This window comes from Bombina bombina, chromosome 3, assembly GCF_027579735.1.
Source record: "Bombina bombina isolate aBomBom1 chromosome 3, aBomBom1.pri, whole genome shotgun sequence".
NCBI lineage: Eukaryota > Metazoa > Chordata > Amphibia > Anura > Bombinatoridae > Bombina > Bombina bombina.
The window spans coordinates 1,153,612,943-1,153,626,893 of NC_069501.1; the positions used below are offsets into that span (position 1 = coordinate 1,153,612,943).

Below are 13,951 nucleotides of genomic sequence, written 5' to 3' on the forward strand. Positions count from 1 at the left end.
ACTGGTTGACATGCGTCAACGAGGCCAACCCGGATTCATCACCTGACACAGAATCTGAAATCAAAATAGTCTCAGTATCAGAATCCTCCATAACTGAATATGAAATTAGCACCGTCTCAGCATCAGAATTCTCCATAACTGGATAGAGGAAATATAAATATGGACTAAAGTAGTAAAACAAAAACGGGCACCCGACACCCACAATGGCTGGGGCACTCACCACCTCCTATGAACAGACCCCTGCGGACTAGAAAATTTCCTTCGCCACACGGTCGGGAATGCGGAAATGGAAAACGGAACGTAACCACGCCCGAACACAAGGTGAACCGTACAGTCCAAAAAAGTGCGCACAACCAAAAGGCAGCGTCAATTTCAAAGTCCTCAAAGTTCCAAACCACGAGCCCAAAAACATTGCACATAAGCAGGTTGAATCACATAACAAACATGCCTATAAACCCCCTTGTTCAATAACCCCCCTCAGGAGATATTAACCCTCGATTCCAAGATACTAAAAGTAACTCACTGAGACCCTTATGACATTAGTTAGACCCGCAAGTTGGTAGCCTCTCGGGAAAACATTTACATTACAGTACATTGATGAATAAAGTAAAATAAAATGATATTACCGGAATCTACACCGTGGAACAGGAACACAGCCTTTCAAGTGTGACTGATAGTAGCATCACCTCCACCATGGACTTGAGAGAAGAAAGCAGGCAGTGAAGCGAAGTTCGACAACGCAGATTGCTCGAGGAGCTGTTAACATAAGTCGGGATGGTTTTGCAGAAAGACTCTCACCCATGCTCTCATTGAGAGGCTGACAGGACGACTTAAAAACTCCAGTCCCAATGTGAAGAGTACTACCCTCCATAAGAGACTACTCCAATCTTCGGCACTTCTCTGCCATCCTCCTGTGACAAAAGGCAAAGAATGACTGGGGATGAGGGAAGTGGGGGAGGTATTTAAGCCATTGGCTGGGGTGTCTTTGCCTCATTCTGGTGGCCAGGTTCTCAATTCCCAACAGTAATGAATGAAGCTGTGGACTCTCCTCCCGTTTAGATGGAAAGAGCTGTTTATCTTGGGGCAATGCCCTGCAAAAAACATAATTTATGTAAGAACTTACCTGATAAATTCATTTCTTTCATATTAGCAAGAGTCCATGAGCTAGTGACGTATGGGATATACATTCCTACCAGGAGGGGCAAAGTTTCCCAAACCTCAAAATGCCTATAAATACACCCCTCACCACACCCACAATTCAGTTTAACGAATAGCCAAGAAGTGGGGTGATAAAAAAGTGCGAAAGCATATAAAATAAGGAATTGGAATAATTGTGCTTTATACAAAATCATAACCACCACAAAAAAAGGGCGGGCCTCATGGACTCTTGCTAATATGAAAGAAATGAATTTATCAGGTAAGTTCTTACATAAATTATGTTTTCTTTCATGTAATTAGCAAGAGTCCATGAGCTAGTGACGTATGGGATAATGACTACCCAAGATGTGGATCTTTCCACACAAGAGTCACTAGAGAGGGAGGGACAAAATAAAGACAGCCAATTCCTGCTGAAAATAATCCACAACCAAAATAAAGTTTAATGAAAAACATAAGCAGAAGATTCAAACTGAAACCGCTGCCTGAAGTACTTTTCTACCAAAAACTGCTTCAGAAGAAGAAAATACATCAAAATGGTAGAATTTAGTAAAAGTATGCAAAGAGGACCAAGTTGCTGCTTTGCAAATCTGATCAACCGAAGCTTCATTCCTAAACGCCCAGGAAGTAGAAACTGACCTAGTAGAATGAGCTGTAATTTTCTGAGGCGGAGTCTTACCCGACTCAACATAGGCAAGATGAATTAAAGATTTCAACCAAGATGCCAAAGAAATGGCAGAAGCTTTCTGGCCTTTTCTAGAACCGGAAAAGATAACAAATAGACTAGAAGTCTTTCGGAAAGATTTAGTAGCTTCAACATAATATTTCAAAGCTCTAACAACATCCAAAGAATGCAACGATTTCTCCTTAGAATTCTTAGGATTAGGACATAATGAAGGAACCACAATTTCTCTACTAATGTTGTTGGAATTCACAACTTTAGGTAAAAATTCAAAAGAAGTTCGCAACACCGCCTTATCCTGATGAAAAATCAGAAAAGGAGACTCACAAGAAAGAGCAGATAATTCAGAAACTCTTCTGGCAGAAGAGATGGCCAAAAGGAACAAAACTTTCCAAGAAAGTAATTTAATGTCCAATGAATGAATAGGTTCAAATGGAGGAGCTTGAAGCGCCCCCAGAACCAAATTCAAACTCCAAGGAGGAGAAATTGACTTAATGACAGGCTTTATACGAACCAAAGCTTGTACAAAACAATGAATATCAGGAAGAATAGCAATCTTTCTGTGAAAAAGAACAGAAAGAGCAGAGATTTGTCCTTTCAAGGAACTTGCAGACAAACCCTTATCTAAACCATCCTGAAGAAACTGTAATACTCTCGGTATTCTAAAAGAATGCCAAGAAAAATGATGAGAAAGACACCAAGAAATATAAGTCTTCCAGACTCTATAATATATCTCTCTAGATACAGATTTACGAGCCTGTAACATAGTATTAATCACAGAGTCAGAGAAACCTCTGTGACCAAGAAACAAGCGTTCAATCTCCATACCTTTAAATTTACGGATTTCAGATCCTGATGGAAAAAAGGACCTTGAGACAGAAGGTCTGGTCTTAACGGAAGAGTCCACGGTTGGCAAGAGGCCATCCGGACAAGATCCGCATACCAAAACCTGTGAGGCCATGCTGGAGCTACCAGCAGAACAAACGAGCATTCCTTCAGAATCTTGGAGATTACTCTTGGAAGAAGAACTAGAGGCGGAAAGATATAGGCAGGATGATACTTCCAAGGAAGTGATAATGCATCCACTGCCTCCGCCTGAGGATCCCGGGATCTGGACAGATACCTGGGAAGATTCTTGTTTAGATGAGACGCCATCAGATCTATTTCTGGAAGTTCCCACATTTGAACAATCTGAAGAAATACCTCTGGGTGAAGAGACCATTCGCCCGGATGCAACGTTTGGCGACTGAGATAATCCGCTTCCCAATTGTCTATACCTGGGATATGAACCGCAGAGAGTAGACAGGAGCTGGATTCCGCCCAAACCAAAATTTGAGATACTTCTTTCATAGCTAGAGGACTGTGAGTCCCTCCTTGATGATTGATGTATGCCACAGTTGTGACATTGTCTGTCTGAAAACAAATGAACGATTCTCTCTTCAGAAGAGGCCAAAACTGAAGAGCTCTGAAAATTGCACGGAGTTCCAAAATATTGATCGGTAATCTCACCTCCTGAGATTCCCAAACTCCTTGTGCCGTCAGAGATCCCCACACAGCTCCCCAACCTGTGAGACTTGCATCTGTTGAAATTACAGTCCAGGTCGGAAGCACAAAAGAAGCCCCCTGAATTAAACGATGGTGATCTGTCCACCACGTTAGAGAGTGTCGAACAATCGGTTTTAAAGATATTAATTGAGATATCTTTGTGTAATCCTTGCACCATTGATTCAACATACAGAGCTGAAGAGGTCGCATGTGAAAACGAGCAAAGGGGATCACGTCCGATGCAGCAGTCATAAGACCTAGAATTTCCATGCATAAGGCTACCGAAGGGAATGATTGTGACTGAAGGTTTCGACAAGCTGAAATTAATTTTAGACGTCTCTTGTCTGTTAAAGACAGAGTCATGGACACTGAATCCATCTGGAAACCCAGAAAGGTTACCCTTGTCTGAGGAATCAATGAACTTTTTGGTAAATTGATCCTCCAACCATGATCTTGAAGAAACAACACAAGTCGATTCGTATGAGATTCTGCTAAATGTAAAGACTGAGCAAGTACCAAGATATCGTCCAAATAAGGAAATACCACAATACCCTGTTCTCTGATTACAGACAGAAGGGCACCGAGAACCTTTGTAAAAATTCTTGGAGCTGTAGCTAGGCCAAACGGCAGAGCCACAAACTGGTAATGCTTGTCCAGAAAAGAGAATCTCAGGAACTGATAATGATCTGGATGAATCGGAATATGCAGATATGCATCCTGTAAATCTATTGTGGACATATAATTCCCTTGCTGAACAAAAGGCAAGATAGTCCTTACAGTTACCATCTTGAACGTTGGTATCCTTACATAACGATTCAATATTTTTAGATCCAGAACTGGTCTGAAGGAATTCTCCTTCTTTGGTACAATGAAGAGATTTGAATAAAACCCCATCCCCTGTTCCGGAACTGGCATAATTACTCCAGTCAACTCTAGATCTGAAACACAATTCAGAAATGCTTGAGCTTTTACTGGATTTACTGGGACACGGGAAAGAAAAAATCTCTTTGCAGGAGGTCTCATCTTGAAACCAATTCTGTACCCTTCTGAAACAATGCTCTGAATCCAAGGATTGTGAACAGAATTGATCCAAATTTCCTTGAAAAAACGTAACCTGCCCCCTACCAGCTGAGCTGGAATGAGGGCCGCACCTTCATGTGGACTTAGAAGCAGGCTTTGCCTTTCTAGCTGGCTTGGATTTATTCCAGACTGGAGATGGTTTCCAAACTGAAACTGCTCCTGAGGATGAAGGATCAGGCTTTTGTTCTTTGTTGAAACGAAAGGAACGAAAACGATTATTAGCCCTGTTTTTACCTTTAGATTTTTTATCCTGTGGTAAAAAAGTTCCTTTCCCACCAGTAACAGTTGAAATAATAGAATCCAACTGAGAACCAAATAATTTGTTACCCTGGAAAGAAATAGAAAGTAGAGTTGATTTAGAAGCCATATCAGCATTCCAAGTTTTAAGCCATAAAGCTCTTCTAGCTAAAATAGCTAGAGACATAAACCTGACATCAACTCTGATAATATCAAAAATGGCATCACAGATAAAATTATTAGCATGCTGAAGAAGAATAATAATATCATGAGAATCATGATGTGTTACTTGTTGCGCTAAAGTTTCCAACCAAAAAGTTGAAGCTGCAGCAACATCAGCCAAAGATATAGCAGGTCTAAGAAGATTACCTGAACACAGATAAGCTTTTCTTAGAAAGGATTCAATTTTCCTATCTAAAGGATCCTTAAACGAAGTACCATCTGACGTAGGAATAGTAGTACGTTTAGCAAGGGTAGAAATAGCCCCATCAACTTTAGGGATTTTGTCCCAAAATTCTAATCTGTCAGACGGCACAGGATATAATTGCTTAAAACGTTTAGAAGGAGTAAATGAATTACCCAATTTATCCCATTCTTTGGAAATTACTGCAGAAATAGCATTAGGAACAGGAAAAACTTCTGGAATAACCACAGGAGCTTTAAATACCTTATCCAAACGTTTAGAATTAGTATCAAGAGGACCAGAATCCTCTATTTCTAAAGCAATTAGTACTTCTTTAAGTAAAGAACGAATAAATTCCATTTTAAATAAATATGAAGATTTATCAGCATCAACCTCTGAGAAAGAATCCTCTGAACCAGAAGAGTCATCAGAATCAGAATGATGATGTTCATTTAAAAATTCATCTGTAAGGAGAGAAGTTTTAAAAGATTTTTTACGTTTACTAGAAGGAGAAATAACAGACATAGCCTTCTTTATGGATTCAGAAACAAAATCTCTTATGTTATCAGGAACATTCTGCACCTTAGATGTTGAAGGAACTGCAACAGGCAATGGTACTTAACTAAAGGAAATATTATCTGCATTAACAAGTTTGTCATGACAATCAATACAAACAACAGCCGGAGGAATAGCTACCAAAAATTTACAGCAGATACACTTAGCTTTGGTAGATCCAGCACTAGACAGCGATTTTCCTGTAGTATCTTCTGACTCAGATGCAACGTGAGACATCTTGCAATATGTAAGAGAAAAAACAACATATAAAGCAAAATTGATCAAATTCCTTAAATGACAGTTTCAGGAATGGGAAAGAATGCCAAGAACAAGCTTCTAGCAACCAGAAGCAATAAAAAATGAGACTTAAATAATGTGGAGATAAAAGCGACGCCCATATTTTTTAGCGCCAAATCAGACGCCCACATTATTTGGCGCCTAAATGCTTTTGGCGCCAAATGACGCCACATCCGGAACGCCGACATCTTTGGCGCAAAATAACGTCAAAAAAATGACGCAACTTCCGGCGACACGTATGACGCCGGAAACGGAAAATAATTTTTGCGCCAAAAAGTCCGCGCCAAGAATGACGCAATAAAATGAAGCATTTTCAGCCCCCGCGAGCCTAACAGCCCACAGTTAAAAAGTGTCAAATTTTTGAAGGTAAGAAAAAAATGATTAATTCAAATGCATTATCCCAAATATGAAACTGACTGTCTGAAAAATAAGGAAAGTTGAACATTCTGAGTCAAGGCAAATAAATGTTTGAATACATATATTTAGAACTTTATAAACAAAGTGCCCAACCATAGCTTAGAGTGTCACAGAAAATAAGATTTACTTACCCCAGGACACTCATCTACATGTTTGTAGAAAGCCAAACCAGTACTGAAACGAGAATCAGCAGAGGTAATGGTATATATAAGAGTATATCGTCGATCTGAAAAGGGAGGTAAGAGATGAATCTCTACGACCGATAACAGAGAACCTATGAAATAGACCCCGTAGAAGGAGATCACTGCATTCAAATAGGCAATACTCTCTTCACATCCCTCTGACATTCACTGCACGCTGAGAGGAAAACCGGGCTCCAACTTGCTGCGGAGCGCATATCAACGTAGAATCTAGCACAAACTTACTTCACCACCTCCATCGGAGGCAAAGTTTGTAAAACTGAATTGTGGGTGTGGTGAGGGGTGTATTTATAGGCATTTTGAGGTTTGGGAAACTTTGCCCCTCCTGGTAGGAATGTATATCCCATACGTCACTAGCTCATGGACTCTTGCTAATTACATGAAAGAAAGCCCTTTTAAGGGCTTAATGGCAGTTCATTCTTACAGTAGGGGGTGTTTTTATTTTGGGGGGGCTTTTTTATTTTCATAGGGATTAGGTATAATTTTTTAAAAAATTTATAATTTTGGATTTTTATTTTCTGTGATTTTAGATTAATTTAAATTTAGGTTTAATTTTTTATTTTTGGGGGGTAGATTTAGGTTTTTATTTTTTAAATATTTTTTTTTTTTAGATTAGGGATGGGCAGCAAAAGAGCTGAATGCTCTATTAAGGGCAATGCCCATACAAATGCCCTTTTCAGGGCAAAGGATACTTTAGGTTTTTTTAGTGTTCGGTTTATTTATTTATTTTGGGGGGTTTGGTGGGTGGTGGGTTTTACTGTAAGGGGGGACTTAGAATTTTTGGTAACTGCAAAAGAGCTGTTTAACTTAGGGCAATGCCCTACAAAAAAACATTTTAAGGGCTATTGGTAGTTTAGCATTAGATTAGGGGGTGTTTTTATTTTAGGGGGGTCTTCTTTATTTTCATAGGGATTAGGTTTTATTTTTTGGGGGGTTTTAGACTAAGTTTTTTTTTTTATTATTATTTTATTTTAGATTAGGAGATGGGCAGCAAAAGAGCTAAATGCCCTTTTAAAGGGTAATGCCCATACAAATGCCCTTTTTCAGGGAAATGGATAGTTTACAGGTTTTTTTAGTGTTAGGTTTTACTTATTTTGTGGGGGGGTTTGGTGGGTTTTACGGTTGGGGGGGGGGGGGGGGGGAATTAGAATTTTATGTAACTGCAAAAGAGCTGTTTAAAGGGACACTGAACCCAAATTCTTTCTTTCATGATTCGGATAGAGCATGCAATTTTAAGCAACTTTCTATTTTACTCCTATTATCAATTTTTATTCGTTCTTTTGCTATCTTTATTTGAAAAAGAATGCATCTAAGCTTTTTTGGGGGTTCAGAACTCTGGACAGCACTTTTTTATTGGTGGAGGAATTTATCTACCAATCAGCAAGAACAACCCAGGTTGTTAACCAAAAATGGGCCGGCATCTAAACTTACATTTCAAATAAAGATACCAAGAGAATGAAGAAATTTTAATAGGAGTAAATTAGAAAGTTGCTTAAAATTTCATGCTCTATCTGAATCATGAAAGAAAAAATTTGGGTTCAGCGTCCCTTTAACTTAGGGCAATGCCCTACAAAAAGCCCTTTTAAGGGCTATTGGTAGTTCAGCATTAGATTAGGCGAGGTATTCACTTGAGCAAACCTAAAGCGTGCTAATTTAGTTTGCACTTGATCAAATGGGTTTACTTTCAACTTGTAATACGTGTGCAAGTTAGCAAGGCCGCAATAATATAAAAGCCATTAGACTGAAGAAACTCTTAATTAAAGAGAACTGCAGGAAATTCTATTTCAATACACAATCATTACCTGAATTTATCACTAGTACATTTCATAAGCTCTCCCACATAGTTGAAAAGTAAAATGTACTAAATTAAAGGGGAGCTAAACTTATACAGAATACAAATTCTGCCTTGTACCTATCTATAATACAGTCATGATTAGGTTGGTCCAAAAATAAGTAAAAAAATCTGTATACCAGAAGACATGATTAAGCAGAATGTTCAAAATCATACAAATCCCCCCCCCCCCCAGATATTTATTTCAATTATTTAACATTATCTGGTTCTGGCCATCTTGCGCATGCTATGAAACCTATAAGATTGTAAGGTTTGTGTATTTAGTGCAATAGGAACTGAATTAAAAAATAAATCCATAACAAAACTTGATTCATCACATACCTGTGTTCTTAGTATTCTTAACTGAACAATTCCTTCATTTTCTTCTTCTCGCATTCTTTCCGTAGTAAGCTGCAAGCGTCCAATTAAGTTTATCTTTCCTCTTTTTTGTACTTTTGCATTTTTTCTAGAATATTGAAGAACATTAAAAAAAAAAAAAAACACAACAAAAAAATACATTATACTACAGCACAGTATATTTTCAGGCAAACTTTATTTACCATGATTTCTGCCATATACGTTTAAAATGTTCTCCAGTTTGGTTTGACACATTTTGAGCATGGAATCCTACACTTCATACACTCCATAATTATCCAATGTATGTATTAAAATATAAAACAGGTAAATATTATAAAGTTACCAAAATGTGGATAGTCTAAAGTTCAACTTCAGTAATACTTATCACAACATATGGCATAAAGAGACAAAACAAACCCCACTAATGTGTATTATTAGCACTTACATTAAACTAAATTCTTGATTCACCGAGAAGAGGGTTCCCTCTGTAAAGTCTTTTGGCGAGTTCACCTGTGGCTCGTATGATAAAACTTGCCTCTTCAGTTTTGGAAAAGCTACAAGTGACTAATTAAAGGCAGAAAAATAAAAAAATATGAAAAGAGAAGAAAAAATAAACAAATCAATATATGGAAGAGTAAACCAGCCAAGTGGTTTGTTTAATTAGAGCAGCAACCAGTTATTTTTTTATCTCCTTTATGTTCCATGTTGTCAAATACAATTTATTTAACCCTTTATAGAACAGAAATAAACTAGAAGTACTTATTAGGATGATATAAGGTACAAACATATTAAGCAGTCATATAATATTTACCATTAAAGAAAACAAACTATGATGACACTAACAAAATTAACATTACCAAAAGGGACATGAAAACCAAATGTTTTCTTTCAGGATTTAGATAGATCATACAATTTTAACAAACATTCCAATTTACTTGTATGATTTAATTGTCTTCATTTTCTTGGTATCTTTTGTTGAAGGAGCAGTAATGCTATCTGAATGCCAATGACAAGAAGCATTTATGTGCAGCCACCAATCAGCAACTTTTGAGCATAGCTAGGTATACTTTTCAATAAAGGATACAAAGAGAATGAAAAATTAGACAAATAAATTTACAGCAAAAAAATTAAACAGAAATAAATTGGACAGTTGTTTTAAAATGGTATGCTCTATCAGAATCATGAAACAAAAAAATAATAATGTCCCTTTAAATAGGGTCATGATATTTCATACAATTTTATCAATAGTTATCTCAAGATATCTTCAGCTTTGCTGCCATATTGCCCCTATAAAGATAGCTTTAGATAATCAATTACACATTTTTAGAGTCCTTCTATGCCAATCTCACTGGCTGCCTTTAACAGGATTTTCTTCACGACTCTCACAGATTAATCTCAAATTTTACCATATATCCTCAACTTAATATAGAATAAATTACAAATAAAAGTTATCAACTCTATTGCGTACAGCAGGATAAAATAAGAGATGACTCCGGCATAGAGTGGGTATTGGTCTATCAATTCAAACAGTAATTTTTGGAAATGTAAAATGAACACCATGTAGAGGAAGTGCCTTAAAACATGACAATGGTAGGATTTTGTTTCTTTCACTCATATATCAGAACAGTGCTCATCTATCAGACAGACATGATGCTCAATTAAGGTGAAGTGTTTTTTTACCTCTATTCTAATCCCTAGATAACATATATACATAGTGTATAATAATAAAGAAGGACTACGCGTCAAAAAGATCTGTACACAAAAATGTATTAAAATAAATATTGTAACTTTGTTAGCAAAATGTATAAAGTGTTGAAATCAAGGGCAGTTTGGGGATAAACCTCTTGATGCAGTTCATGTGCATAATTTCCTTTGCAGTGGCCAATTAGGGAACATATGTAAATGAGCTTGTGTCCTAATCAAAGCAATCACTGGGTGGAATGTTTAGGTGTATTTTACAGCAAAAGTATACAAAATAATTAAGGAATGCATATTGCAGTATTAATGTTTTTTTATTAAACAGTTTATTATACATTTTAAGTTTAATGCTCTTTTAATGAAATGCTGCATCTCCTCATATAGAAGATGACAGTCAATAGCTTAAAGGGACAGTCAACACCAAAATTAAAAAGATAGATAATGCCTTTACTACCCATTCCCCATCCTTGCACAACCAACATTGTTATATTAATTTACTTTATAACATTTAAACCTCTAAATGTCTGCCTGTTACTAAGCCACTAAAGACAGCCTCTTATCACATACATTTTTATTAGTTAACTCCCATGTGCCATATAGATAACATTGTGCTCACACATGTGGAGTTGTGCATGACACAAATGCACGTCAATAGAGAATATATAGCCATGTGATCAGGGGGCTGTCAAAAGAGGCTTAGATACAATATAATTACAGAGGTTGAAAGTATATTAATATAACCATGTTGGCTGTGCAAAACTGGGGAATGGATAATAAAGGGATTATCTATCTTTAGAAATAATACATTTTTTGTAGTAGACTGTCCCTTTAATAAATTACTTCCATGTCCCTTTACCTGAAATGAGACACATACAGACCCATCAAAGACAAAAGCAAACACAGAACGTTCATGTGGTAGATACTTGAACATCTTAATTCACTGAAGTAGAAACTTGTGTACATCTAACACACACACACCTCTTATAGCACTGCCCTTAATTCTGTCTGACATCCCTAGCAGTTTGATGTGCTGAATATGTGCAGTGTATGGCAAAGCATTTCCAAACAGAAGGGAAAGCTATACACAGCAGTGATCAATATACATTCAAACTTTTTCCCATTGTATTGTTTAGATCAGGGGTCATCAATTGTGGCCCTCCAGAGGTTTTGGAATTTCATTTCCCATGATGCTCAGCCAGCTGAAATTCTGGCTGAGAATCATGGGAAATGTATTTCCAAAACCTTCAAAGGTCCACAATTGATCACCCCTGGTTTAGATAGTTGTATGAAAGTAAATATACATTATATATACTTACCCATAATGTTCTCCTCAATTCTGCATCAGGTAGTTCTGTTGCCAGCTTAAGGTTTTCAAAACTAATTTTCTCTCTGGGTCTTTGGTTCCAGGCAAACAAAACAGCCAACTGAAAGGTTGTCACCTCCAAGTCATACTGGCCCACCTCATTCTTAAAAGTAATCTGCAAATTTTTTGTATGAAAGAGGAAGACAGAGAAGAGAGATGAACAATGAAAACCCCCCAGAAGAGATGAGAGAAAGAGAGCGAGAGAGAACCTTCTTGCAAACCCCTATGTGCTATCAGACTCACAATGCCATTCGACATGAGATGATGCCAGTGCAGCTTTCTACCACTATGATTCTTCTTATAGAATTCTTCTACCTCAGGAATAAGGTCTTCCAGCTCAGTCGGAAGGGACACAAAGACCTTTTCTGAGCTCCGTGACCATGCGCCAGCATTTAAAATTTTAATATTTACAGAATCGGCTGAAAAAAAAACAAACAAAACAAAACTTTCATATATAATATGAATAAATGTATGATGTACTAAATAAAAATAGTAAATAGCATTCAAATGACTAAGTCTTCTAGAATGAATTGTGCAAGTGTATACCAAAAAAACTGCTTCACCTGAGGCTCAAACATCCAGTCTGCTATTGTATATGAAGGTAAATGGGCTGCATATGCATTCAGCACCACTTAACTTTCAGGAGCATTATGTTAGAACAGGTAAAGAAAATAGATTTAATGGTTATTCTCTTCCTCTGATTACAGTTGCCATTCAAATTCAGTTAGAAGCCTTTTATAGAATTATGCAGGTGTTATCACAGTTTGAAATAATGAGTGACATCTCTCCAAGTGAAGCGTGAGTCAGATGTGAGTGCATGGAGCCTACTGCTGTATACAGGTCACAGGCACAAGAAAAGCTACTATAAAACCTATGGCATAACTTCCATTAGGAGTTGTTATAGCTGTGAGGCTGGTTGAGGATGTCTCTAGCCTGTTTTGCACCAATGATCAAAATTGCTTAAAGGCACATGAAACCCAAAAAAACTGAATATATGCTTACCTGATAAATTTCTTTCTCTTGTAATGTATCGAGTCCACGGATTCATCCAGACTTGTGGGATATTCTCCTTCCTAACAGGAAGTGGCAAAGAGAGCACCCACAGGCAGAGCTGTCTATATAGCTCCTCCCTTAGCTCCACCCCCCCCAGCCATTCGACTGAAGGCTAGGAAGAAAAGGAGAAACTATAGGGTGCAGAGGTGACTGAAGTTTTTAAAATAAAAATATACTACCTGTCTTAAACAGACAGGGCAGGCTGTGGACTCGATACATCACAAGAGAAAGAAATTTATCAGGTAAGCATAAATTCTGTTTTCTCTTGTAAGATGTATCGAGTACACGGATTCATCCATACTTGTGGGATACCAATACCAAAGCTTTAGGACACGGATGAAGGGAGGGACAAGACAGGTAGTACCTTAAACGGAAGGCATCAATGCTTGTAGAACCTCTCTCCCTAAAATAGCCTCTGAAGAAGCAAAAGTATCGAATTTGTAAAATTTGGAAAAAGTATGAAGCGAAGACCAAGTCGCCGCCTTACAAATCTGTTCAACAGAAGCCTCATTTTTAAAAGCCCATGTGGAAGCCACTGCTCTAGTAGAATGAGCAGTAATTCTTTAAGTAGGCTGCTGGCCAGCAGTCTCATAAGCCAAACGGATGATGCTTTTCAGCCAAAAAGAAAGAGGTAGCCGTAGCCTTTTGACCTCTCCGCTTACCAGAGTAAACAACAAACAATGAAGATGTTTGACGGAAATCTTTAGTTGCTTGTAAGTAGAACTTTAAACCGCGAACCACATCAAGATTGTGCAACAGACGTTCCTTCTTTGATGAAGGATTAGGACACAGTGAAGGAACAACAATTTCCTGATCGATATTCCTATTAGAAACAACCTTAGGAAGGAATCCAGGTTTGGTACGCAAAACCACCTTATCTGCATGGAAAACAACACTGTAAAGCAGATAACTCAGAAACTCTTTGAGCCGAAGAGATGGCTACTAAAAACAAAACTTTCCAAGATAGAAGCTTAATATCTATGGAATGAATAGGTTCAAACGGAACCCCTTGAAGAACTTTAAGAACTAAGTTTAGGCTCCATGGCGGAGCAACAGGTTTAAATACAGGCTTGATCCG

At 37.6% G+C, this 13,951-nt stretch overlaps 1 protein-coding gene across 2 annotated transcripts in view; it reads right to left on the minus strand.

Annotated features, from left to right (window-relative positions):
- CUL5 (cullin 5) overlaps positions 1-13,951 on the minus strand; it is a 281,093-nt gene that overhangs the window by 38,621 nt on the left and 228,521 nt on the right. For both annotated transcript variants that reach the window (XM_053708551.1, XM_053708552.1), the window contains 4 exons: positions 12,064-12,239; positions 11,774-11,935; positions 9,205-9,323; positions 8,745-8,868 (listed from right to left, as the gene is read on the minus strand). In XM_053708551.1, coding sequence (XP_053564526.1) covers positions 8,745-8,868; positions 9,205-9,323; positions 11,774-11,935; positions 12,064-12,239 — 581 coding nt within the window. The remainder of the gene's footprint in view (positions 1-8,744; positions 8,869-9,204; positions 9,324-11,773; positions 11,936-12,063; positions 12,240-13,951) is intronic.